This window comes from Amblyraja radiata, chromosome 8 (genome assembly GCF_010909765.2).
Source record: "Amblyraja radiata isolate CabotCenter1 chromosome 8, sAmbRad1.1.pri, whole genome shotgun sequence".
Classification (NCBI taxonomy): Eukaryota; Metazoa; Chordata; class Chondrichthyes; order Rajiformes; family Rajidae; genus Amblyraja; species Amblyraja radiata.
In genome coordinates this window covers 15354361-15380574 of record NC_045963.1, presented here as the reverse complement: position 1 = coordinate 15380574, position 26214 = coordinate 15354361, and the positions used below count along the sequence as shown (strand labels likewise).

The 26214-nt window shown below is 39.4% G+C and overlaps 1 protein-coding gene across 32 annotated transcripts in view; it reads right to left on the bottom strand.

Annotated features, from left to right (window-relative positions):
- Window positions 1–26214, bottom strand: part of nrxn1 (neurexin 1) — a 1413544-nt gene that overhangs the window by 1148424 nt on the left and 238906 nt on the right. For 24 of the 32 annotated variants that reach the window (XM_033025243.1, XM_033025244.1, XM_033025241.1 and 21 more), the window contains 2 exons: window positions 20847–20876; window positions 20090–20101 (listed from right to left, as the gene is read on the bottom strand). The exons of 4 other annotated variants lie outside the window; for them this stretch is intronic. In XM_033025243.1, coding sequence (XP_032881134.1) covers window positions 20090–20101; window positions 20847–20876 — 42 coding nt within the window. The remainder of the gene's footprint in view (window positions 1–20089; window positions 20102–20846; window positions 20877–26214) is intronic. 4 more of the 32 variants (XM_033025248.1, XM_033025254.1, XM_033025261.1 and 1 more) reach the window with 1 other exon arrangement.

Genomic DNA, 26214 nt, shown 5'->3' with positions numbered 1-26214 from the left:
ATATTTAAATGACTTTGATGAGAATGAAGTTGATCTAATGAACAGATTTGCAGATATCATAAAAGTTGGTTGAGTTGTCGGTAGCAAACAAGGCTGTCTGAGGATACAGTGGGACATTCATTGCCCAGAAAGCTGGGCAGAGCGGTGGCAGATACAATTTAATCTGGACAAATGTGCATTCAGGGAGGTTAAATTCTGCAAAGATATATTGTGGCATTATGAGCACGGATGTAAAGAGAGACATTGGGATGCAAATCAATAGCTCTTCGAAAATGGTGAGGCACATGGAAAGGATAGTAAAAAAGGCATTTGGTATGCTTGCCTTCACAGACCAAGACATTGATAAATGAGTAGGGAACATCATTTTGCAGCTGTACGAAACATTTAGACCATAGTTAGAATATTTTGTACAGTTCTGGTCATCACACGACAGAAATAGCAATACATTGAGTACTGAAGAAAGTTACTTATTTGTTGCCTAGAATAGAGGCCCACAGTTATAAGGCGAAAGTGGAGAGGAGTGGTCACTGGAACATGAGGTTGAGGGGCAAGCTTATAATTGTTTATAAAATGATGAGTGGCATGAATAGGACATGTACTCAATTTTTTCTCCCCAAGCAGGAGAGTCTAGAGCTTGAATGTACAGGTTGAGACATAGGAGGCTAGTGAAGTCAATCTAGTCTGAAGAAGGGTTTCGGCCAGAAACGTTGCCTATTTCCTTTGCTTCATAGATGCTGCCACACCCGCTCGGCTTCTCCAGCAATTTTATCTACCTTCGATTCTCCAGCATCTGCAGTCTCTTCTTGAACATGAAGTCAATCTACAACAATTACCCAGCAAAGCAATGTCATCAGTCCCATTCCCCCTCTCCTTTGCATGTCTTTATATTCCCCCTTGCCTTCAAATCACTTTTGTATTTCTGCAACTTCTGCCACCCCCCCCCCCCCCTCCCCCCTCTCTCGCTTATGTCATCAACATTTTAACTTGTTTGCCACTTATCTACATTGAAGTGGCCAATGAACACACCAGCAGGTTGCTCGTGAGTAAGTACAATTTGACAGCAGTCAATTACATCTTTCATCAGTTTGCAGAGGTTAATTGGATGTGGGATATTTGTGAAGTAAGAATAGAAATACCATTTATTTACAGGGAGAATGTCAGCAATATGGGTTTATTCCTGACCTTGGTTGCTGCACGCATGGAGCTGTAAGGCAACATCGCTTATTGTTACACCAGTATATAGGTTCTTTATTGTCATTATAACATGTAAACATGTACAACCATGTGTCACCCATCTTAAAGGAAAGGGAGGTGGATAAGTAAAACATTTTAAGAGATGTTTCTGAACTTGGGTTTTGAATAGAGGAAGACATCTATGAAAGAAATAAGGAACAAAGGGACTGTCAGAGAAATGGACAACATGTGGCTGAAGGACATATGTTAGTTTAAAACAGCAAAGTGGTTTAAGCATCAGGAAGATACATTTAAAAGTAAAGACACAGGGAGCCAAAAGGTAAATTACAACTGCAATACGTTTCCAATGAGCTAAGCTTCATAGCGCAGGATGGTAGATTAACCAAGGGTGGTTGAATTAAGAAGGACCGCATTTTAGATAATGGGTTTCAGTAGCAGACAAATGGCAGATGTTGTTAAAAAGATTGGTATGGTAGTCTTTGTGATCAAGGTTAGAACTGCACATTTCAAGCTAAAGATGGATGAAATTTAGGGTAGTATTTGACATCAGATGCTTAAACAAGAACATGGCCTGGAGTCGTGTAGGAAGGAACTGCAGATACCAGTTTAAACCAAAGGTAGACACAAAAAGCTAGAGTAACTCATCGGGGAAGACTTGTCTACGCTTGTGCTCAAAATCCCGACTGTCACAAACCTTGCCATCAATTTCAATTTACTCTCCTTGTCGCCTCAAAATATGTCAGAGAGCAATGGATATATCATGTTTCATGAGATTGGATAACATCCCAGCTCCAGATTTGTACCTATGCAAAATAATGAGAGATGTCACTGACAGTGATGTTGAATGGTGCTAACTCACTAATAACCTGCTGGCAGATTCCCAGAACCACACAACTCCAGGCCATAGATAGACACAAAAAGCTAGACTCAGCAGGTCAGATGGCATCCCTGGATTATAGGTGACGTTTCGGGTTGAATCTGAAGTGTCTCAACCCGAAATGTCACCGATTCCTTTTCTCCAGAGTTGAAATTGACTGCCTGGCTTCTGTGACAGTAGGGATTTTGAGCACAAAACCTAGACAAGTCTTCCACACTTCACGTCTGAATGTATGTGCCTCCAAATGCCTGTCTTCTCTTTTTCACACAGAAATTGGGCCCTTCCACTGCGACTTCCTCTTGGTGTTTGCTATTTATTTGTTCATCATTGCTTACTGGATAGAAACATAGAAAATAAGTGCAGGAGTAGGCCATTCGGCCCTTTCCAGCCAGCACCACCATTGAATATGATCATGGCTGATTATCTAGAATCAGTACCACGTTCCTGCCTTCTCCCTGTATCCCTTGATTCCTTTAGCCCCAAGAGCTAAATCTAACTCTCTCTTAAATACATCAAGAATAGATCTTGCAGGATCGCAGAGCTTTCATCGGACCTGCTGTTTGTGGGCTCACCTAGCTTTGGAAATAATGCCTGATGATTGAATAATTAGTTTATTGATAACATTCAATGTGAAGTAGCATTGGACTATTCTGTTAAAATAGTACTACCAAAAGTCATGTTAAAAATTCTGTTTTTGAAGATTGAATGTAGAAGTATCAATATTTTTAGTATTCCTAGTTACCTCATGTGGATTGCATATTCTCACCCTAAATTTTACAAATTTACTTTAAAACATTCTAATTCTTCTACTTCGGTAACAGTATAAGGCATTTTGATATTTAATTTAAATTATATTTGATTATCTTTACGATTGTTTTAATCCTCTATAGTTTTCACAATATTCCCGGACACCCTTCAGTATTCCCAGCAAAACTATGAAAAGTCTCAATTTCTCAATAATCTGCTCACAAGAGATGGCCATTCTGCCCAGCTATCTTTTTTTTTTACAATATCATGAAAATCTGTTGCTCACTTCCATTTATCCATCTATTTTCCATACTCTTGATACAGTGTTCAAATAAAGGTATATTAATCTTCGTTATAACGACATGCTTCCTTTGGCATATAGCCACAGGATAATCATGAGAAAGTATTTGGTCAAATAGATTTAAGATGATCGCTGTATACTTGTCAAATGAAACCCCACCAATACGGATAGGCTCACATAAGCACGGAAGCACGCACATTTCTAGTGCGGTGGAGGTAGAATTTGCCAGGAGATAAATGCTGAAAATGCAGAAGATAACTGAGTAGTCTTAATTGTGTTGGAAATTACTGATATGTCTGATCAATGCATGTTTATGAACATTAAAAATGCTAACAGTAACTGGAAAACTATCATGAAACAATACGGTTAGTTAGAGTCCAAAGAGCCCCAACTACAAACGTCACCTATCCATTCCTTCCACAGATGCAGCCAGACTTGCTGAAATACTCCAGTACTTTGTGTTTTCCACATTTAAACCCCTGTCCCACAGTACAAGTTCATTCCACGAGTTCTCCCGGGTTTGCCCTGATTCGAACCTGGAGATTTACGGTAATGGCCACTCGTCGGTACTCTGGGCTCTCATGGACATTTTTCATCATGTTGAAAAATCTTCACGAATCTTCCCATGCTTACCTGCCGTTAGCGAGTCTTCCCGAGTACTTGCCGCTAGCGCTAAGAGACGACCCCGAGCTCCGACGTACCCACTACGTTCATTCTCCGTACTTACGAGTTTGATTTATTTTAAACTCGGGAGAGCTCTTGGAATGAACTCATACTGTGGGACAGGGCTTTTAATATTATATGTATATATAGAGGATAGGAGAGAGAGATAGGTAGAAGAGAGAGGGAGAGATAGAGAGGAGAGATAGAGAGAGAGAGAGAGAGATAGAGAGAGATATGATAGATGATAGATGAAGAGAGAGAGAAGATAGAGATAGAAGAGTAGAGAGAGATAGTATATAATATTATAATATGATAATATAGTATATATATATATTAGATATATTCAGATATACAATATATATATAGATATAATATATATATAGAAAATATATATACATATATACATTAGATATACATATAGATAATATTATACATATGATATAATATATTAACATATATACACATATATATATATACATATACATATACATATATATATATACATATATATATACACACACACATATACACACACACACACACACACACAGTTAATATATATATGCCAACTTATTGTACATCAAAGCTGCACCCTTCAGAGAACCATTTCTATTTTCTGTCTTTAAAACACCACCCCTAATCATGACTAATTTAATGGTGGCATACTTTATTAAAAATGGTGCTCACTTGTATGAGGGATACTGGTGGAAATTGAAAATGTAGCTTAAAATTGGGTTGAATCTTGCTTTGAATTATTGTCCATTTTGAATTAGATTCAGTGTTAACATGAATAAAATACATTTTATCTCAAATAAACATCTTATGTAGACTCTCTGGATCCAAAATGATTTGCTTTCACTCTTTGTCCGGAATTTCTGAGATGACTGACGAGGCCCATGTGGTTACCTCCGTCTTATCTGTAGGTGGAAAGTTTAGGAAGAAATTGTAGATGCTGGTTTAAACTTTAGACACAAAAAGCTGGAGTAACTTAGCGGGACAGGCAGCATCTCTGGAGAGAAGGAATGGCGGACATTTCTGGGTGGCTAGTCTCAAGAAGGGTCTCGACCAGTCATCCATTCCTTCTCTCCAGAGATGCTGCCTGTTCTGCTGAGTTATTTCCGCTTTTTGTGTCTATTATCTGTCGATGGTACAGGAGAAGCCTTGTGAGGCAGGCGGGGGGTGGGGGGGGGGGGGGGATAGCTTGTCATGTGGTGAGCTCTTGTCATTTACCCAGGTCTTCCTTGTGCTCCTAATGCATGGACTTGTGGATCTCAATAACATCATGAATGCTCCTTCTCACCTTTATGTGTCTTTGGAGCTAGTGCATTTCTTCAAGGGGGCTTCGAGCACATCTTTGAATCTATTCCTGTCCATTGGTAATATCTTCCCATTACAGAACATGGAAAAGAGTTCAAACCAATATCAGTGTCCACTTTCAGGTCAATAACACATGCAGTGAGGACCTAGTTACTATTAGCTCCATTTTATTTTGTGCAATTAACCTTATTTGTTACAGGTTTGTCACAGATCCAGTTGTTATCTTTAACCAGGTCTCTCAAATGCATAATCTTGGATAGAGGGATGTAATATTATTATAAAGCAAAAATAAATTGGTGTAGAAATGCACCAATACAGAAGAGTAAACATTGCTACATGGATAAAGATCCTCTAAAGACTAAATAGAATTTGTATTTCAAGCACTGAAAACCTTCTTGTTTCCTGAAAATTCAATCCAAATGCATTTGGAGAGGTGCTCAAGTAAGGTACATGATTGAATTGAGGTCAATTGTAAGTAAACATTCACGGATCTCAAAAACGGATCTAGAAAACATAGTTATTATTCATCGCAGGTTACAGACTTCTGACCAACATCTACTACAAACCCACTAGCTCCCATGGCTATCTGGACTACACTTCTTCCCACCCTGCTTCCTGTAAGGACTCTATCCCCTACTCCCAATTCCTCCGTCTACGCCGCATCTGCACTCAGGATGAGGTGTTCCAAACCAGGGCATCGGAAATGTCCTCATTCTTTCGGGAACGGGGGTTCCCCTCTTCGACTATAGATGAAGCTCTCACTGGGGTCTCCTCTATATCCTGTAGCTCTGCTCTCACTCCCCATCCCCCCACTCGTAACAAGGGCAGAGTCCCCCTTGTCCTCACCTTCCACCCCACCAGCCGTCACATGCAACAGATAATCCTCTGACATCTTCGCCACCTCCAACGGAATCCCACCACTGTCCACATCTTCCCAGAGCGTGCCCTCCACAACTCCCTGGTCAATTCGTCCCTTCCCACCCAAACCACCCCCTCCCCTGGTACTTTCCCTTGCAACTGCAGGAAATGTTACACTTGTCGCTTTACCACCCCCTTGACTCCATCTAAGGACCCAAGCAGTATTTCCAGGTGCGGCAGAGGTTCACCTGCACTCCTCCAACCTCATCTATTGCATCCGCTGCTCAGGGTGTCAGCAGCTCCACATCGGTGAGACCAAGCGTAGGCTTGGCGATCGCTTCGCACAACACCTCCGCTCGGTTCGCATTAACCAACCTGATCTTCCAATGGCTCAGCACTTCAACTCCTCCTTCCATTCCAAATCCAACCTTTCTGTCCTGGGCCTTCTCCATGGCCAGAGTGGGTCCCACCGCACACTGGAGGAGCAGCACCTCATATTTTGCTTGGGTAGTTTACACCCCAGCGGTATGAACATTGACTTCTCCAATTTCAGGTAGTCCTTGCTTTCTCCCTCCTTCCCCTCCCTTTCCCAGCTCTCCCACAGCCCACTCTCTGCCTCTTCCTTTCTTCTTCCCCCCCCCCCCCCCCCCCCCCCAACCCCCAACATCCACATCAGTCTGAAGAAGGGTCTCGATCCAAAACGTCACCTATTCTTTCGGTCCTTAGATGCTGCCTCACCCGCTTAGTTTCTCCAGCATTTTTGTCTACATCAGAATGAATAGGTGATTTCTGCAAGACACTGCACAATAAATAAAAATGTTCAGAACAATAGCTTCCATATTAATTACACTTCCAAGGTAAAATAAATTCCCAATGTGCTTTTACTCGTGTGCCATGAAACAGAAAAGTGATGACAAGCTGCAAAGGGAACCACCACTGAGTAGTGAAAGAGATTTCAAAGAGCACCTTAAGAGAGATAAGTAAGAAGAAGGGAATGTTAGACAGAGCATTCCAGAACTTATTGAATCAGCAGCTAATTTTACAGCCATCTGGATGATCTGGAGGCCAGAACCGGAGAAACACACGTAACATAAAAACCTGTCTCTTCTTCAGACCAAGTATGCTACAACCTTCCAAACTTGAAAATGAGTTCAACAATTTAATGTAACATATACTTTCAGTATCTTTACTCCAGATTTTCAGCATTACTTTCAAATCCCTTTGTCATTTCAAGGTAGATTGTTAACTTCTCTAGGCTTTTATTTAGCACCATCAATCCTTTTGTCATTGAATCTTTCTGGCCTTCAATCCATTGGGCTCCTTGTTCATTATCTCCATTCCCCATCTTCCTACACTTTTTAAAACCCGAGCATTTTTAGCTGTTCCCAGTTTTGGTGGAAATTCATTCATTTGAATCATTAACTCTCCAGAGAAGCTGCTAACCCTGCTGTGTATGTCTTGCATTTTCTCAGTACAAATGGGCATGAGTTTAGCTTAGTTCAGTTAAGAGATACAACACGGAAACAGGTCCTTCGGCCCACTGAGTCCAAGCCGACCAGTGATCCCCACACACTAACACTATCCTATACACACTAGGGAAAATTGACAATTTTATCAAGCCAATTAGCTTGATGTCTGGTGTGTGGGAGGAAACCGGAGAAAACCTACGCAGGTCACGAGGAGAACGTACAAACCCTTACAGACAGCACCGTGGTCAGGATCGAACCCGGATCTCTGCCGCTGCAAGGCAGCAACTTTACCATTGCACCACCATGCCACCCAGTCTTAAATAACTTAATGTTTACAGAGAAGAGAGCTAGGGCAGCCAGGGTTGAATAGAATAATTGAGGTTAAAGAAATAGATTTATGTTTCTATTATTTAAGGTTTCATCTGCAAGTGAATTGTTGGAGGGGCATAACCTGGTAATATCACACAAATGGAAAAAGGAAGCATAAATGTCAAAATGAGACTTGAAATTCCATCGGTATATTCTGGTTTGATTTCAGACAGTTACCAAGAAGAGGATTGAAATGGATTACAAAGAAATGTTTGGAGACCTTCTTTAGGCTAATATCACACTAACATTCACCTTGAAATAATACGTCACAGAATGTCATTGTTATTCTTTTAATAATTACATATTAAATATGATAAGCAATTCCTAGCCTTTATGGAGCTTTTTTTTTTCTCACTTGTTACAAACCTTGTTTGTCTCCAATGATAACCCGCATTTCCCAATCTACTATAGTGTTAGCTGCAGTTGGCAGCCACCTTTTCCTGTCTGCATTTTGAGAAAACTTTTCTTTTGAGGGGGAGAGGATTGTTTTTCGTCCTTTGAACAAATCTCTCCCACGATGTTATGCATGGAGACGTATGCCTGGAGTATGTCACGATACAAGATACTCCAACACATTTTCTAAAAGTTCCATTTGATTTGTTTTGACACCATTTTATTCCTGTGTAAACATCCAGGCGTGTGAGTACTGAGAGGGAAATGGAGAAACAGGTGAGGAAGTCAGTGGAGGTTGTGTAAATGGTAAAGGATATGCCAATTATTTTGCTATCTCTAAAATGTCTTTGAAATATCAGCATGGCAGCTCTGGGAATATTGGTGTTCCAATGGCAACTTCAATCACCTCCTGCTGATGACTCCCAGTAATATCTTCAAGTTTGATGCAGAAAACCCTGGAGCCTTTGGTCCTGCTAAACATAGCCCTCCCCTTACCTGACACTCACAGCTTTTTGTGCTTTGATACGTATGCCATTAATTGCTCTTGGACACATATGGGCACCCTTTTAAAGACTGCATCTGTACAGAATTTCTCTCTATTTTAGCATTCACTTTCATCTGTTCTGGGACATTATCGCTCTGAACCTACCCTAGATGTATAATAAATGGGGCTCCAGGAAGACGTTAGCTATGAATTCACAGGAACAGGCACCATCCCTGAATTATTGCTCACTGGAAGAAAATCTTGTTCCATTTATGTTAGTTATGTACATTGCAAGATAAATAATAGGAAAAACAAAATAGGAGATTTAACAATAATCTATCAAATTTAAAATGTCCTTATTTTCAGAAACCAAAACACCAGCCTTATATATCACCTTTACAACTAGAAATAATATTTTATGTTATTTATTTCCTAAGCAACTGTTAACATGGGCATAGCTGAGCAATTCATGTCATATCTTTAATATGGATATTCACAGAAATGATTGGTTTTAAGAATTATGGTTTATCATGTTAAGTTATGTTCATGCCACATAAATTGCCAAACAATTACCCTTCTTCTTAGAAGTCCATCCAAATCAAGGATGATTTGCTACCAACCCAGTTTAGTTGCTTCCAAGAAGCAAGTTAGGCCATTATGTGAATCCCAGACTCTTTCTCATTGATGATTTAATTTAATGGCATTACCATCAGGTTCCCCATGATCAACATACTGTAAGGAAACTCAACTGGACCAGCCACATAAATACTGTGTCCAGAACAAGTCAGAGACTGGCTATTTTGTGGTTGAGTGACTAATGTCCTGACATCCCAAACCATTCCACTAATCTTAAATATGATGAAATACTCTCTACTTGCCAAGATGAGTATAGCTCTGACAATACTCATGAACTTGACACAATTCAAGAATGCTGTCTGTTTGACTGATGCATGCACTATTCTAAATAAGAAAGGAACCATGCCTAATTGTACACAGGCCTTTTTTGATGTCGGCAGTACTGGTCTATTATTAATTGTGCATCAAAATATCGTGAAGATAAAATATCTGAATATATTTCTTTGAAGTTCTGAAGATCATTCCATTTCATGCTACTATCAAGAGATAGCTGACCTTCAAATTATTTTCAGACTGCAATGTGCATCTCAGGTAGAGATAATTAAGAACAGGAAATGTCGCCGGTAAACAATTTGTAAAACAATATAAAAAGTTTTTTAAAAAGTCCATCAATGTTCTGCCTATCAGATGGTGCAACTTCATGCAACATTCTTTACTAAAGTCAATTGCAAGCTTACAAAACAAAATTCAGAAGGAAAAGAAATTGTAACTCATGTCACAAAATATTTTTGCCAACAACTTCAAGGTAATTAAGCATTCTCCAAGTCACAGATGCTCAGAAAATAGACATAGTTAAGTACAAGTTCTTCGCAGTTATGGCAGGGTTCTATTCCAAAGAACAGTTTGTAACCTGAACAGTTTGCAAGTTGGAAATGTGGCGTTGAGCTGAGTCAGTAGAAGAGTTCTGCAGAGGCGAGTTGTCCCGTAGGAATAGTCTGGAAAAGTATTTTAAATCTCCATTGTGATTCTTAATAACAAAATTTAGCCTGAGACTTTCACAGGCTAAGAATGATATTATTTTAAAAGATTTTACTGCTGATGGCGTTTTTAATACAGACATTAGAAACTGCAGATGCCAGTTTACAAAACGACACAAAGTGCTGGAAAACCCACCTCTCACCTGTATCCTATCAATTGCCAGGCTTTGTCTCGCTTCCACCTCTTACAGCTTTCTTCCCTCTACTACAATCACTGAAGTCCCAACCCAGAACACTGCCTCTCTATGTTGTCCATTGATACTGCCTAACCCCACCCCAAGTTATTCCAGCACTTTGTGTCCTTTATTTTGTTGAGATTCGAAGTGCTATGGACAGTTTTTAAAAAGATACAGCTGCTGGCCCAAACAGCATATTTCTTGATAGGATTCACAAAAGGTATATCAATGTGCTAACCAGAATGTGTCAACATTTCAGCCAACTCACGCCTGTAGTCCCACAGCAGCTGGCAAATCCATCCTGTAAACATCCCAAACACTGGTTCACATGTACGGGCTGTACACAAGTCAGGTAGTCGTAAACCTAACAAAGTGTAGCCATGTATCATCTCTTTCACACATGCTTCAATGTCATTAGGAACATGGATCTGCACTGGAGCTCACAAATATCGGGCATTGACTTATATTTTAAGAGAAATTCAATGTTGATGCAACCATATTATTGATCCAGGTGGAAGACAATGTAAGTGCCATGTAAAATCAGTTGCTGCATCGCTACCCGCTTCCTTCATGATGCCTCTATTGATTTATTTTGCTATCTACATTTCTTGTATCCGACAAGGGTGGCACAGTGGTGCAACAGTAGAATTGCACCCTCATGCCCCTGTCCCACTTAGGAAACCTGAACGGAAGCCTCTGGTGACCTTGTGCCCCACCCAAGGTTTCCATGAGTCGCCAGAGGTTTTGGTCACTTGCCTGGAAACGAAGCGCCAGCTGCATTTACTGACCAAAGATCCTACAGGATCTTTGCTGCCGACCGCACACACACACACACACACACACACACACACACACATCATGAAGGTGAGGGCCAGGGACAGCGGAGGAGCACTGTCTGCGCGATGAAGAAGGTAAACGACTGCCACAGAGCACGGTAAGTCCTTTAGAGAGCGCGGGAGGGAGGGAGAGAATGGAGAAGGGGAGAGAGAAGGGGGAGAGAGAAGGGGAGAGAGAGAAGGGGGAGAGAGAAGAGGAGAGAGAAAGAGAGAAGGGGAGAGAGAGAAGGGGAGAGAGAAGGGGAGAGAGAAGGGGGAGAGAGAGGGGGAGAGAGAGGGGGAGAGAGAGGAGGAGAGAGAGGGGGAGAGGGAGGGGGAGATAGAGGGGGAGAGAGAGGGAGATAGAGGGGGAGAGAGAGGGGGAGAGAAGGGGGGAGAGAAGGGGGGTAGAAGGAGTTGAGACAGTTTTAAGAAGTTTAATAAAGTTAACGGGCATTTTACCTTCCGGCGGATCTTCTAGGTCCTGAAAACCAAAGATCCTACAAGATCTTTGCTGAAAACTCCAATGAGCCAATCAAAATGGCTGGTCAGCAAAGGAGATTGCCTTCGACTGCCTGTAAGTAAATAGCCTCCCCACTCAACTGGCTTCAACTAAACGGCAACCTATTTTTAGTCGAGGCCGGTTTAAAAAACAAAAATCACAGGAACATAGAAGAAGCCTTGACTACGCGGAAACCACTTTCCACCATTAGGGAGAGTGACCAAAACATCCGGGGACCTCACGGAAACCTTGGGTGGGGCGCAAGGTCTCCAGAGGTTTCCGTTCAGGTTTCCTAAGTGGGACAGGGGCTTTACAGCGTCAGAGACTTGGGTTTAATCTCGACTGCTTGTGCCGTCTGTACGGAGTTTGCACGTTCTCCTCATGACTACGTGGGTTTTCTCCAAGATCTTCAGTTTCCTTCCACACTCCAAAGACGTACGAGTATGCAGGTTGATTAGTTTGATGTATGTGTAAATTGTTCCTGGTGTGTGGAGGATACTGTTAACGTGTAGGGATCGCTGGTCGGCACGGACTCAGATGGCAGAAGGGCCAGTTTCCATGCTGTATCTCTAAACTAAAAACTAAACCTTCTCTGGGACCAGCACATTGATGTCATTAGTAAGAAGGCGCCCCAGCACCTCTACGTTCCTAGAAGTTTCAAGAGGTTTGTCCTAATACCGAATACTTTGATTAAAAAACTGCTGCAGATGTACTGAACACATCATCCTGACATGTTGCATCGTAGTGTGGTATGACAATTCCAACATGCATGAACGCAAGAGGTCGCTAAGTGGTGAACTCAGTCTGGCCCATCACATACACAGCCCTTCCATCCATCCAAAGTGTTTACATAAGAAGCTGCCTCAAGAAGCTGGCATTTATCATCAAAGATCCCCAGCATACAGACCATGCCTTCTTCTTGCTGCTACTATCAGACAGGAGGTACAGAAACCTGAAACCTTTCCTACAGCGATCTGGTTCCTTAACCAACCCACACAATCCTGATTCTACCTTAGCGATGGAAAACTCTTGAATTAACTTGGACTTGGTATTTTTTTGTGTTTTGCAATAATGTGTTTTTCTCTGTGATATTTTTTTCTATATTTTACTGTTTAGCAGAATGCATGTACAGTGCATGTATAATGCATGGTTTTGTGTATTTGTCCAAGTCTACATGGCGGCAATAATGCTGGAAGGAAGATTTTCATCATGCAGGTGCCTCACCGTACTTGTGCATGACAATAAACTTGACTTCAACTTCCATCCTTCCTTTGGTCATAAAAACGGACTCCAGCAATGGTGGATTAGCTACCTGTTGTACATTTTTTATTCCTTACTTTTGATAAGAAAGTAAATATCAGGTCAACGGATTGATACGTGTTTGATTTCTATCACAGCAGATTCTCCCATTATAGCCTCCACCACTTCCATGCCTATCTTTCTCCATTCATCCGCTTGAATTCTTCAGTTTTCAATTTATATTATTTTACAAATACACTACAGCTAAATAATAATTTAACAAATTCATATCGTCCTTTTGTATCCTGAATAATATTTAATTATGCTATATAAACAAATTATCAATACACGAAATACATGTACTGTGTGTGGGGAATTATAAATTATCATTATTTGTTTTAGTAATAAGATGGCCTGCATTAAACACAATGATTTGTGGGTTCACCTAAATACAAGCCAAAAATAAGACGACAGAACATTCGGCCTATTTCAGTGAAGTCATGAAAAAAGCATTAGCGCTATTGTAAAATTTGTGGCTGAGCTATTGTTCATTTATCACAACAGTCGGAAGCGTGAAATGTGCAAAGGAACAAGGTCGTACATCACCACAGGGCGAGAGTTCATCCTTCATTGAAAGCATCACAGATGCCTACTTTGCAGTAGTTGCACATCTTACTCCACATATAAAACAGTATTATTGACTTCCTGCAGAGGACAAGCTACTGTTCTTAGGGTTGCTACAACTGCACCTACTAAATATTCTCAGAGAAGGCAACCTTACTTGATTGAGTCAGCTGCAAGGAATCTGAAAGAATGTGTGTGCAATAAAGAAGTGAAACAATGGTGAATGATGTGGAAGGGGCTGCCGGAGGGGGTTGTGGAGACAGGTGTTCTCATAACATTTGAGAAGAATTTCAATTGCCAAGGTAAAGAAGACTACAGACCCAATACTAGTAATTGGAATTTGTATAGATGGTTAATCATTCATCAACATGAATATGGTGGACTGAAGTGCCTTATGACTACACTGTGTATATCATCCTGTAGTCAGACAGCTGAGATGATTGATTCAATTGATTTAGCGATTGACATACGAGTACACCAGCATAAAAACAAGGTCATTCCTGGACCATCCATATTTAAACAACAATCAAGAAAGCACACCAACACCTAATTCCTTAGAAGGCTCAGGAAGTTCACCATGTCCCCAACAACTCTCACCAACTTCTACAGACATGCCGTAGAAAGCAATTTATCAGGATACATCACAGCTTGGTTTGGGAACAGCATCTAATACCGCATGAAATTGCAGAAAATTGTGGGTGCAGCCCAAACCATCACACAAACCAACCTCCCTTCCATTTACTCCATTTATACCTCACTCTGCCTCGGCAAGGCCAGCAGTAGAATCAAGGATGTCACACCCTGGCCACTCCCTCTCCCACTGAACCATCATATTACATCTAGAGAGCAGTCCTGAACTACTATCTACCTCATTGGTGACCCTTGGACTATCTTTGATCAGACTCTACAGGCTTTATCTTGCACTAAACATTATTCCCTTATTATGTATGCACACTGTGACTGGCACAATTGTAATCATGAATTGTCTTTCGCCTAACTTAGCTGGCTGGTTAGCACGCAACAAAAGCTTTTCACTATACCTCGGTACACGTGTCAATAAACTAAACTGAAACGGAGTTAAGCACCTGATACTTCAATTTCCCGTCTATAATTTCAAAACATTGAAATGGAACTATTTCAAAAATTACCTGTCTTCCATCTCTCAGGTCTCTTCCAGTTATCCATATTTTTATTATTCCCTATTATTCTGTGTCTTCAAGACTTCATGTCTCAAAAAACCTTCCCATACCATCAAGGCTTGCACAGTAGATAGAACCACCATGTCTCAAAATGTCTGTTGGCTCCCAAATCTAACTCAGTTATTTAACGGGCACAAATCATGTTAATTTAATGGTGGAATATCATTGCCAAACATATGCAGAACTTAATCTCACATATAATTAGTGGGGACCTATTTGCTTTAAAGGTCTTATAAGAATATCTTTGAGCTGAAAATGAACTGACTGAAACCTCATTCCATCGTAGAAGCTTCCAGAAGAATTATATTAAAGCAGTGGGGAGAGGTGGAGAGAGAGGGGGATATGAATTTAAACTTTTCCAGGAGGCATACAAGGCTACTTGCTATAAACCAAAACCAATTTTTCTTTGCTTTTTTTACGCTCTGAAAATGCACATTCATTTGGATCAAACGTGCACTTAGGCAGTGGTTGGCCCATTTGAATCCAGAACAGTCATATGCCAGAAGTAGCTGTTCTTGGCAACACAGCTCGGCGTGCACTCTGCGGGATTTGGTGAGAATAATTCATTTTTATATTGGAATTAACATATATGTCTTTATTGATACTATCACTTGTAGTAGTGTTATTAACAATACATATTGTGGTTTTTCATTTTTTTTTTTTTTTTTTTTTTTTTTTTTTTTCGTTTCTCTTTTCTTTCTTATATATAATCAAATTATTATTTAATCACTCTCTTAATGATTTATAACTGTTCTATTCTTTTTCTATCATTATTTTTAAAAATATAGTAGATAAGTATTACTAGTGTTTTACTTAATGCAAATTGAATTAATTTGATATAAAGTTGTTTGAAGCATTGTAATTGATTACCTTTAATAAAAAAATATATTAAAAAAAAAGAACAGTCATATGCCTCTCCAATGGGAAAGGGAATATGCCGTCATATGCCTCTCCAATGGAAAAGCCTGACAAGAGACTAGCTCCTGGTGTCATATGTAGAATATAACAAATACACTGCATGACAATAAATTATATCTGAAAAATCACCAGCAAGTCAATTCAACCTATTCAATTTTTCCTGGTTTTCCTTTTCTGTTCATTCTTTCCTGATTTTAACCCTTGGACTGCTGTCAATCTTTGCACTTTTCATGTTGTCATTTGTTTCTGCTTCCCACCTTAAACCGTTTTTACTCTTGTTCTTTCCCAGATGCTACTATTCCTGAGCTCTGTGCTATCATTAAAGTCGTCATTATTCGTATGTTGTATCCTTCAGTTCTGATTCAAAGTAATCAGACAGAAATATTGAAATCAGTCTGACGAAGGATCCTGACCTGAAATGTCACCTATCCATGTTCTACAGAGATGCGAAATTACTCCAGCACTTTGTGTCTATCTTTAGTCCAAAATTCAAATTCAACCCCAGGTGCTACAAACTTTAAGAAAAAAAAAAAAACATTCTTAAAGTTTGTGGTGCCCTTAACACGGTAGTTTATATTTCCAAGAAATGCCAATGATCTCAAATATTTTAGTTAAAATATAATTTACTTCTAAATCAGAGAGAAAGACATCATGGACTTGACAAAACCAGTAAATTAAAACAGAATTGACAACGACTTTGGTACCACTGTATTAAAATTCCCAAGTGAGTTACTTCAAATGCTGAGAATTTTCAGCTCTTATGTGACTAGTAACACGAACAAATGATGGGTATTAATCCTCATTGAATTATATTGATTAGTTTGACACTCCTTTAGTTAATTAAACAAGAGAATGTGGATATTGCATAGAATAAAACAATATAACTCATACGTCATATGTCAATGAAGGCCAACTAATTAGTCGGAGTTTAAATCTAATATTGCATACTAAATGCTTAAATTGTTCTCACATCATCTATTGCTACCTTTAGCCCATCCCTCGCATAATTTTGCCCAGTTAATACTCAATGCAATTGAAACTGAAAACACAGAAAAACTGCATTGCAGAAACACAAAACAAATAAACTCAATACATCCATAATGTAGAGAAAACTGGAAAATGGAAAATGTAGTCTCAGCTGTGGCACTGTTGGGTGTATTCCTGACTTTGAATCAGAAATTCAGATATTTTAGCACAGATATTTAGCATGACACTCCACTGGCAGTCCTAAGGGAGTGTTGCACAGTTAGCAGTCTTGTTTTTCAGATGTGACTTAAACTGAGGACCTACCTGTTCTCTCTGGTGAACATAAAAATTCCTAAGGCATTATTCCACAGTCCCTTGGCTAATATTTATTACTTATTTTACATGACCAAAATAGATGTTTTGGTATTTATCATATTGCTGTGCAAGAACACTGTGTGCATTCTGCTGTAATTCCTGTATTACAAACTAAAAGTGCATTAGGATATTGTGAAACATGAAGCCAGATGACAGAACATTCTGCATTCTCTGAAACAAAATCCATGAGTTCCCCAAGCTTTAATTTTCCACACAATGAAGTTTCAATTTGAATATATTTCTCAATGTGTCAAATAGAGTTCAAATGTCCATCAACTGCAATACCTCACTCATATGCCCAACGCCTCATTGTAAAAAATAGCGATTAGATTCATGACTTAGGGAAATTATACAAAAGGAAGAAAATAAATAGCCTTTTCTGGATTCTGAAAGCAGAGTTTGCTTAACCCATGGAGTCACCAACATGATACCCGATCTGACACTTAAAATCAGAAAGTGTAAAAATTGATCTGTTTTAGGAAATGCTTCACTAGTCTAACATAAAATTAGAGTCCAACAGATCCCAACACCTTACTAAACAAGATCTCTGTACCAAACAAAGCATGATTTGCACTATTTTTTATTGTTCTTTCTCTTTACAAAGATAAATGCATGAAAGGATTGAGATGCTAGTTTATCTTATACATATGTTTATTACTGATATTTCTCAAAAGAAATCAAACTGCTGTGAAGAATGATATCAATCTATTAAATGTCATGCTGTGCTGTTGGTATTATACAATTTCATTAATTTTAGTTATTCTACATATCCCAAAAATATTCACGATATCTATATGCATGACAGTTTTGAATATTCCTTGCAAAGTTGTTTGTAAATCATGATGAGCTGTCCCATGATTGTATGATCAGAACAACTACACTGCCACCTTGGATCGAGTCACCTGCTGATTTAGAAAAATATAGAATGGCTTAGGCACAGTGATTTTTGAGAATGGCATTCAAAAAAGCTCAGAGCAGCACCAAACAATAATTCCAACCACGTCCAGTCCTTCATTTCACGTTACTCCCATCAATGTCACTCCCGATTTCTGAGGATCATCTTGGATTGATCCATTTCACTTGCTTCATCTTGAATAAACTGGAATGGTGCACAGACTCTTAATGACAGTTCCTTCCTTAAGACCCACCATCATCCCAACCAATTTTAAATACCTGTTCCAATAACTTTATGAGTCACCCCCCCTGGACTTCAATGCCCAGGAGAGATAAAGACTGCAAAAAGTGGTAAACACTGCCGATCACGGGTACTCACCTCCCCACCATCGAAGGGATTTATAGGGGTCGCTGCCTCATAAAGGCAGCCAGCTTTATCAGAGACCCACACCATCCAGGCCACACACTCATTTCACTCCTGCCATTGGGGAAAAAACTATAGAAGCCCGAAAACTGAAACATCGAGGGTCAGGAAAAGCTTCTTCCCTACTTCCATCATGCTATTAAACATGATAAAACAAATAAGCTCTGAACAGCATTGGTTTTATCTTTTTGCACTATAATTGTTTTTGTTTTTATGTGTATGTATGTATGTATATATACACACATTGAGCTATTTTTCCAGTTTATTATATTGTTTACAGAGTACTATGTTCACATATGTGCTGCTGCAAGTAAGAATGTCATTGCTCTGTTTCAGGGCATATACCAATAAAATACTCTTGACTCTTGTCTCTTTGACCATGGTCCTGGGCATCATCTGAAGTCATACTGTTGCTCATCTGGAGAAATTAAAATGACATGTGCTTCTTTCCTTTCTGCCACTTCCCTTGACTGATTCTGCCTGCAATTCCATTCCTAAAAGCATACCACTGAGACCTTACATTAAAACTTCATACAAACTTCATACCAATACCTCAATAGCTCTCCCCTTCTTTAAATCTGTTTTATGATTCCCCCTGTAGGCAGTCCCCACTGCTTAAGGGGTATTGAATATTTATTGCTGTAAGGTTTAAATAATTCACAAATGCATAATCAAATAATCCAATGTTCAAGGAGAACCTTGACAAGGGCAGTGCACTGTTTTAATTTCAAACTAAAGCTTATATTATGCTCATATCCATATGACCAATTCCAGTAGAAATATATGGCCAAGATATTGTTCTCCTAAAGACAGTGAGTGGCACAGAATATAGACCTTCCAGGGCTACAACAATGGAGATCAGTTGAACTTTGCTTCTCCTACATGTTTATGGCTGTTCTCCAACTAAAGGTTTCTGAGTATCAAGAACATTCTGCATCTGTAATTAGTACAAACTGCATTATTTAAAATATATATATTATCCCACATGTTCACATAAAATTATGATTCTGTGATATTTTAAAATTGTCTTTCACCCAAGCTGATCTTTCATTTAACAAATGTACTCAAATTGTATCCTTTAATGCTCAATAACCAATAATCATGTGTTTATTTGTACTTATTATATATGTACTGTGTATTGTGTTTACAGGTCTATTTATTGCTGGTAGTATTTATGGTTCCATTGTTGGTACATTTGACAATTAAACACTCTTGACTCTTAAAACACAATGCAATTACATAATATCCATTAAATATCAAAATGTTGTTGTTCAAATTAATGTGTAGCACTACATTTAAAATAACTTTGATCCGGTTTCAAAAGGGGCGTTACAAGATGTTGGTTTGGCCTTGACAAAATCTTCAAAAATTAAAATACAAAAAATAAACATTTCAATTTCCCATCAAGAGTGTAGAATTGTTTGTTAGTTTTCTAAGACATTGTATTCAACAATCAGCTAGGAATATAATTGTCACTTTGAATATTGAGGAACAAATATCAGCGATAACCTTACCTGAAGTCATAATGCAATACAATATCACAACCACACATCATTTGCTCAGTATTAAACTTCAGATAATAAATAAATAAATATACTACCATTCCCCATTTGCATTGGTGGCATTTACGTGTATATACTTTTAATTATGCCAAAAAAAAGACATTTAGTACCTTTAATTTTACCTATGGAATTGATGGAATGGTTCCATGAAGTAAGCATATTTGAATAAAAAGAGAAACAATTTATAAGTTTCATGATATATATTAAGGCAACCAATCACAGCAAGAAAGTATACCACATGTAAACATATAGATGTAACATTATGTTGAAATGGAAATATTAATTCCATGTAATGATGGTAATTTTGGTGATGACTCAAAAATAAAACATTGAATGTAATGAGGAATGGGGTCGTGACGACTTGCTTTTAAAACCATTCCTCCAGCATTCCAGCAGCCTGGGTGGGTGCGTACAACGTACTTTCAATCAGCCATGCATAGTTGTTTATGGTCTAAGCACACTGCTGCACATATTGCAACAAAGTGTGACAATCCATCACACCTCAAGCTGAGAGCAGGCACTAATTAGTGACAATACCACCAGATACATGAGCAAGCACAACTCTGAACATCATGACTTCAAGCACTCCAAACCAGTTAGACAGTCAATATAACTTTAACAGTGCTTTAATTATTTAGCACTGACATTTTCACATTAATTATTATCATTTCAGCCTAATTTGCACAAAGACAAAGGCAAAGAAAAAAAGCTGGACTCAAGTGCAAAAAGAACAAAAGTAAAGAAAGACAGAATTTTCTTCACACAGCCAAACTAAGCTTTTCTCAATTATTTCTAGATGGAGAATAAGACAACTACTAAAGGGGAAGAAGAAGGAAGCACAGTGGAAAAAAGGAATGGAACCCATACCTTGGTCGCCCATCATCAGGTGTGCCAGACCTTGAAGGGAAATAAGAGCACAGTCAGAAAAGAACAAGGGCATGTGGGAAGGTATCGTCACAATGACAAAAATGTTTTGTGACAGACATCTGCTTTTGTTTAGATGTCTTCATTACAGGGAAATAAAAAAGCATTTTTCAACCACAGGTTGCAATGCTTTGGGACAAGATCAGAAGAATGAAGATATGACCCAGATAGCATTGGACAAATTTGAGATGTTTTAAATATACATATTTGCATTGAACAGAATTAAGGCTCCTTAAAAAGAAAATCATTTTCATCCAAGGAAAATCTGGTGACAGAACCACTCTTCTGCCTGCTTATTGTGCTAATGTGACATTTTTAAATTTTATTGTTGACTGCTTCCAGAAAGGTTTATTTTCAGGGAAGTTTTAATAAGGATTTATGTTTCAAACAAAAGTAGAAACACTGTGTAAAGATGCTATAAGCATTGCTTGCAGTAATTAACTATTAAACAGTTATTCAAACTTGTCCTTAACTTTCTACAAAATGTTGCGTTGTCGTGAGAAAATTTTTAAAAAATTGCACTGTTGCCAAGCTATAAGTGTCAAGTTTGATTTAAGAAATGTGGTTTGCATATTTGGTATTGAAACCATTAAATCTTTTTAACCGATCTTCCAAAATATTAGAATTCATGCACACATTGGTAGAATAATGAGAATTAATTTGGAATGCTTTATCATATTTTCTAAATCATTGTCTTTTTAAAGAAGAACTTGGGATAGATCGTGAATTTTTCATCCGAGGAAATAAAACTGTTATAGCAGATTGCCTAGTCAATGTACACATCAACTATTTTACTTCCCATTGAAGAATTTAGCAACTAAAATGGGAACATTCCCCCCACAGATGAGAGTTACCATCCAGCAATGAAAGTTAAAATTCACAACCTGAAATTGAACCATTAGATTTTTAAGGAACAAAAACAAAATGCCAATAATGCCATCTGTACATGTTTAATATACTTTATACTTATGTGGATCAATAAAACAATCTGATGAGCATTTAGAACTTTCAATTCCATGAAGCCCTCCTTAAAAGCATAGTGGAGGAAAATGTCATTGTTGCCTAGAAGCATTTGCCCTTTCAGTAGACTAATGGGTTTGGTTATCAGGGGAAGCCTTAATGCAATAGCTAAACTGAGACTAACTGGACATGGTCAATGATGGCAAACCAGACAAGTTTGACACTCCTACACAGCTCTATCTCAGCTTGAAGGACATGCCTGTGACACTGCTCTATCTTCACTTGTGTTCTTGCTGTTAAATGCTTAGTGGGAGAATTACTTAAAAAGGTACAAGTCATTCTCACCAGCTTGTGAGTATAACCCTTGAGATTTTTACTTTCCTAAGAATACAGAGGCAGACATGATTAAAATTGCTGCCATGTCCATCACTATACATATCACTGACAGATATAATTAACTCCAGGGTGTCCTATATATTATTCCTTTTTCAAAGTGGCTTTTATTTCCCTCAGTGTTTCCATCAGGAGTTGCCTTTTTAATGGGAAAATACGACTGCTATCCTTACATTACTTTCTTTTTGTTTAAACTTGTTCTGATTATATTAAAGGGGCACATCCATTCAATAAATGGATGGTGCTATTGATGAATGTCCCTATATTATAACATAAATGCCAATTGGATAATGTGTTAACATTGGAATATTTTTCTCTTCAACCAATACACAGAGCTGTAAAAAAAACACAGCATCTGAAAATATATGTTAAAACAACTGTTAAACAAATGTTAAAACAGCAAGGAATGGTCTGGCTCAGAGCGATGCCTTTCTTGAACGATGCCTTGCAGTGGAATTCTAATGCCGAAACGATCCAAATCATGGTGCACACTAGAAAATGTTTAACATACTTACTCTCAAGCACACGCAAAAGGATCGACAACCATAAGCTGCTAGCACTGGGGAGCTTGAGGAGCAATGGCGAGGGGAAAGGAGTGGTTAAGTGAAAGGATTGGGGAAAAGAATATCAAAGGGAAAACTTGGAGGATGGGGCGTATGAAAATTAACATTGGTGGGTCAGTGGGTGTGATTCTTCAAAGAAACACATTGAAAATCTGTCCAGAAAAGCAGTCCAGATGGAGGTCATTCCTTCTTCATTAAGTTGAATCTGGTCTCAAACCTCTGGACCAAAGCCTAAACCATGTCACCATGATGGACAAAGTTTATGTTGAAATGAGCCAAAACAGCCTATACTTTAGCAAACTGGAACACCCAGTCTTTTGGTCTACCCAGTTTTATTATAACACTTAACTATGACATGGCTATTGTCCACGGTAACAAGGAAAGGAGACATTTTTGTGTTGTACCCAGATTTTAATAAGCATTGTAGCAGCAGCAATCTTAAATTTGCCAAAATGAAGGGCCACCACAAATCTGGACATATACAGTGACTTGCAAAAGTATTCATACCCCTTGAACTTTTCCACATTTTGTCACGTTCCAACCACAAACGTAAATGTATTTTATTGGGATTTTATGTGATAGACCAACACAAAGTGGTGCATAATTGTGAAGTGGAAGGAAAATGATACGTGGTTTTCAAATTTTTTTACAAATAAAAAACTGAAAAGTGTGGCGTGCAAAAGTATTCAGCCCCCTTTACTCTGATACCCCTAAATAAAATCCAGTGCAACCAATTGCCTTCAGAAGGCACCTAATTAGTAAATAGAGTCTACTTGTGTGTAATCTAATCTCAGTATAAATACAGCTGTTCTGTGAAGGCCTCAGAGGTTTGTTAGAGAACATTAGTGAACAAACAGCATCATGAAGCCCAAGGAACACACCAGACAGGCCAGAGATAAAGTTGTGGAGAAGTTTAAAGCAGGGTTAGGTTATAAAAAAATATCCCAAGCTTTGAACATCTCACGGAGCACTGTTCAATCCATCATCCGAAAATGGAAAGAGTATGGCACAACTGCAAACCTACCAAGACATGGCCGTCCACCTAAACTGACAGACCGGGCAAGGAGAGCATTGATCAGAGAAGTAGCCAAGAGGCCCATGGTAACTCTGGAGGAGCTGCAGAGATCCACAGCTCAGGTGGGAGAATCTGTCCACAGGACAACTATTAGTCGTGCACTCCACAAATCGGGCCTTTATGGAAGAGTGGCAAGAAGAAAGCCATTGTTGAAAAAAAGCCATAAGAAGTCCCGTTTGCAGTTTGCCACAAGCCATGTGGGGGACACAGCAAACATGTGGAGGAAGGTGCTCTGGTCAGATGAGACCAAAATTGAAGTTTTTGGCCTAAATGCAAAACGCTATGTGTGGCGGAAAACTAACACTGCACATCACCCTGAACACACCATCCCCACTGTGAAACATGGTGGTGGCAGCATCATGCTGTGGGGGTGCTTTTCTTCAGCAGGGACAGGGAAGCTGGTCAGAGTTGATGGGAAGATGGATGGAGCCAAATACAGGGCAATCTTGGAAGAAAACCTGTTAGAGTCTGCAAAAGACTTGAGACTGGGGCAGAGGTTCACCTTCCAGCAGGACAACGACCCTAAACATACAGCCAGAGCTACAATGGAATGGTTTAGATCAAAGCATATTCATGTGTTAGAATGGCCCAGTCAAAGTCCAGACCTAAATCCAATTGAGAATCTCTGCAGGATTTGAAAATTGCTGTTCACAGACGCTCTCCATCCAATCTGACTGAGCTTGAGCTATTTTGCAAAGAAGAATGGGCAAAAATTTCAGTCTCTAGATGTGCAAAGCTGGTAGAGACATACCACAAAAGACTTGCAGCTGTAATTGCAGTGAAAGGTGGTTCTACAAAGTATTGACTCAGGGGGGCTGAATACTTTTGCACGCCACACTTTTCAGTTTTTTATTTGTAAAAAATTTGAAAACCATGTATCATTTTCCTTCCACTTCACAATTATGCACCACTTTGTGTTGGTCTATCACATAAAATCCCAATAAAATACATTTACGTTTGTGGTTGTAACGTGACAAAATGTGGAAAAGTTCAAGCGGTATGAAAACTTTTGCAAGCCACTGTACATACTCGCCACTGCTTAAGCCATCAGGTTAATGTAACACTGTGACTTGAAATAGAATTAGATTAAGTAACAAGAAATCTAATTTTTGCTTCAGATTCATGCTGGAACTTCGGTTTGTGAGAAGCAGACCAGCAGTAAACATATCGTACTGAGCATATGGCACCACTTCATCATTAACTGGGGCAAAAAAAGTTTCAGGTCGAGAACCTTCTACAGACTGATGTTAGGGGGGGTGGGGAACGGCGGGAAAAAGAAAGGAAGAGGCAGAGACAGTAGGCTTGTTGAACAGCTGGGAAAGGAGAGGGGAAGGAGGGAGAAAGCAAGGACTATCTGAAATTAGAGAAGTCAATGTTCATACCGCTGGGGTGTAAAGTACCCATTCGCAATATGAGGTCCTGTTCCTCCAATATGCGCTGGGCCTCACTCTGGCAATGGAGGAGGCCCAGGACAGAAAGGTCGGATTCGGAATGGGAGGGGGAGTTGAAGTGCTGAGCCACCGGGATATCAGGATGGTTATTGCGAACTGAGCGGAGGTGTTGGGCGAAACGAACGCCGAGCCTGCACTTGGTCTCGCCGATGTAGCCATGTTGACACTTGGAATAGCGGATGCAGTAGATGAGGGTAGACGAGGTGCAGGTCCAGGTGCAGGATTCCCAGCTCTCTCACAAGCCTATTGTCTCTGCCTCTTCCTTTCATTTTCCTGCGCCCCCCCCCCCCCCCGACGTCAGTGTGAAGAAGGGTCTCGACCCGAAACGTCGCCTATTCCTTCTCTCCATAGAGGCTGCCTCACCCGCTGAGTTCCTCCAGCGTTTTTGTCTACCCATCTACCTGTTGCTGATTTCAATCCACAATGACAAACACATGTATTAACTATTAAAACATATATATTCTCAGGGCCTACCTTTAGGTCTCTGCCATTACGCAGCAAAATATATGCCTACTTTAAATGTACTGGTTAACCAGTGATAATGCGAAGGTTGTTCAACCAAAAATGTTGCAGCACTAACTGGAGTACATCTACTGAAACAATTAGGACTTGAAAAAGGTTCTTAACTACTTTCTACCAAGTTGATTATTATTTATAGGTCATGTGACTTTCATTGGCAAGGTCAGCATGTGTGCCCAACTGAAATAAAAACAGCAAATGTGGAAAATATTTAGTAACCCAGGCAGCTTCTACTTTAATAGCTGACATTTATCACCTACGGTGGCACAGCGGTAGAGTTATTGCCTTACAGCGCTTGCAGGCCCAGGTTCGATCCCGACTACGGGTGCTGTCTGTACGGAGTTTGTACG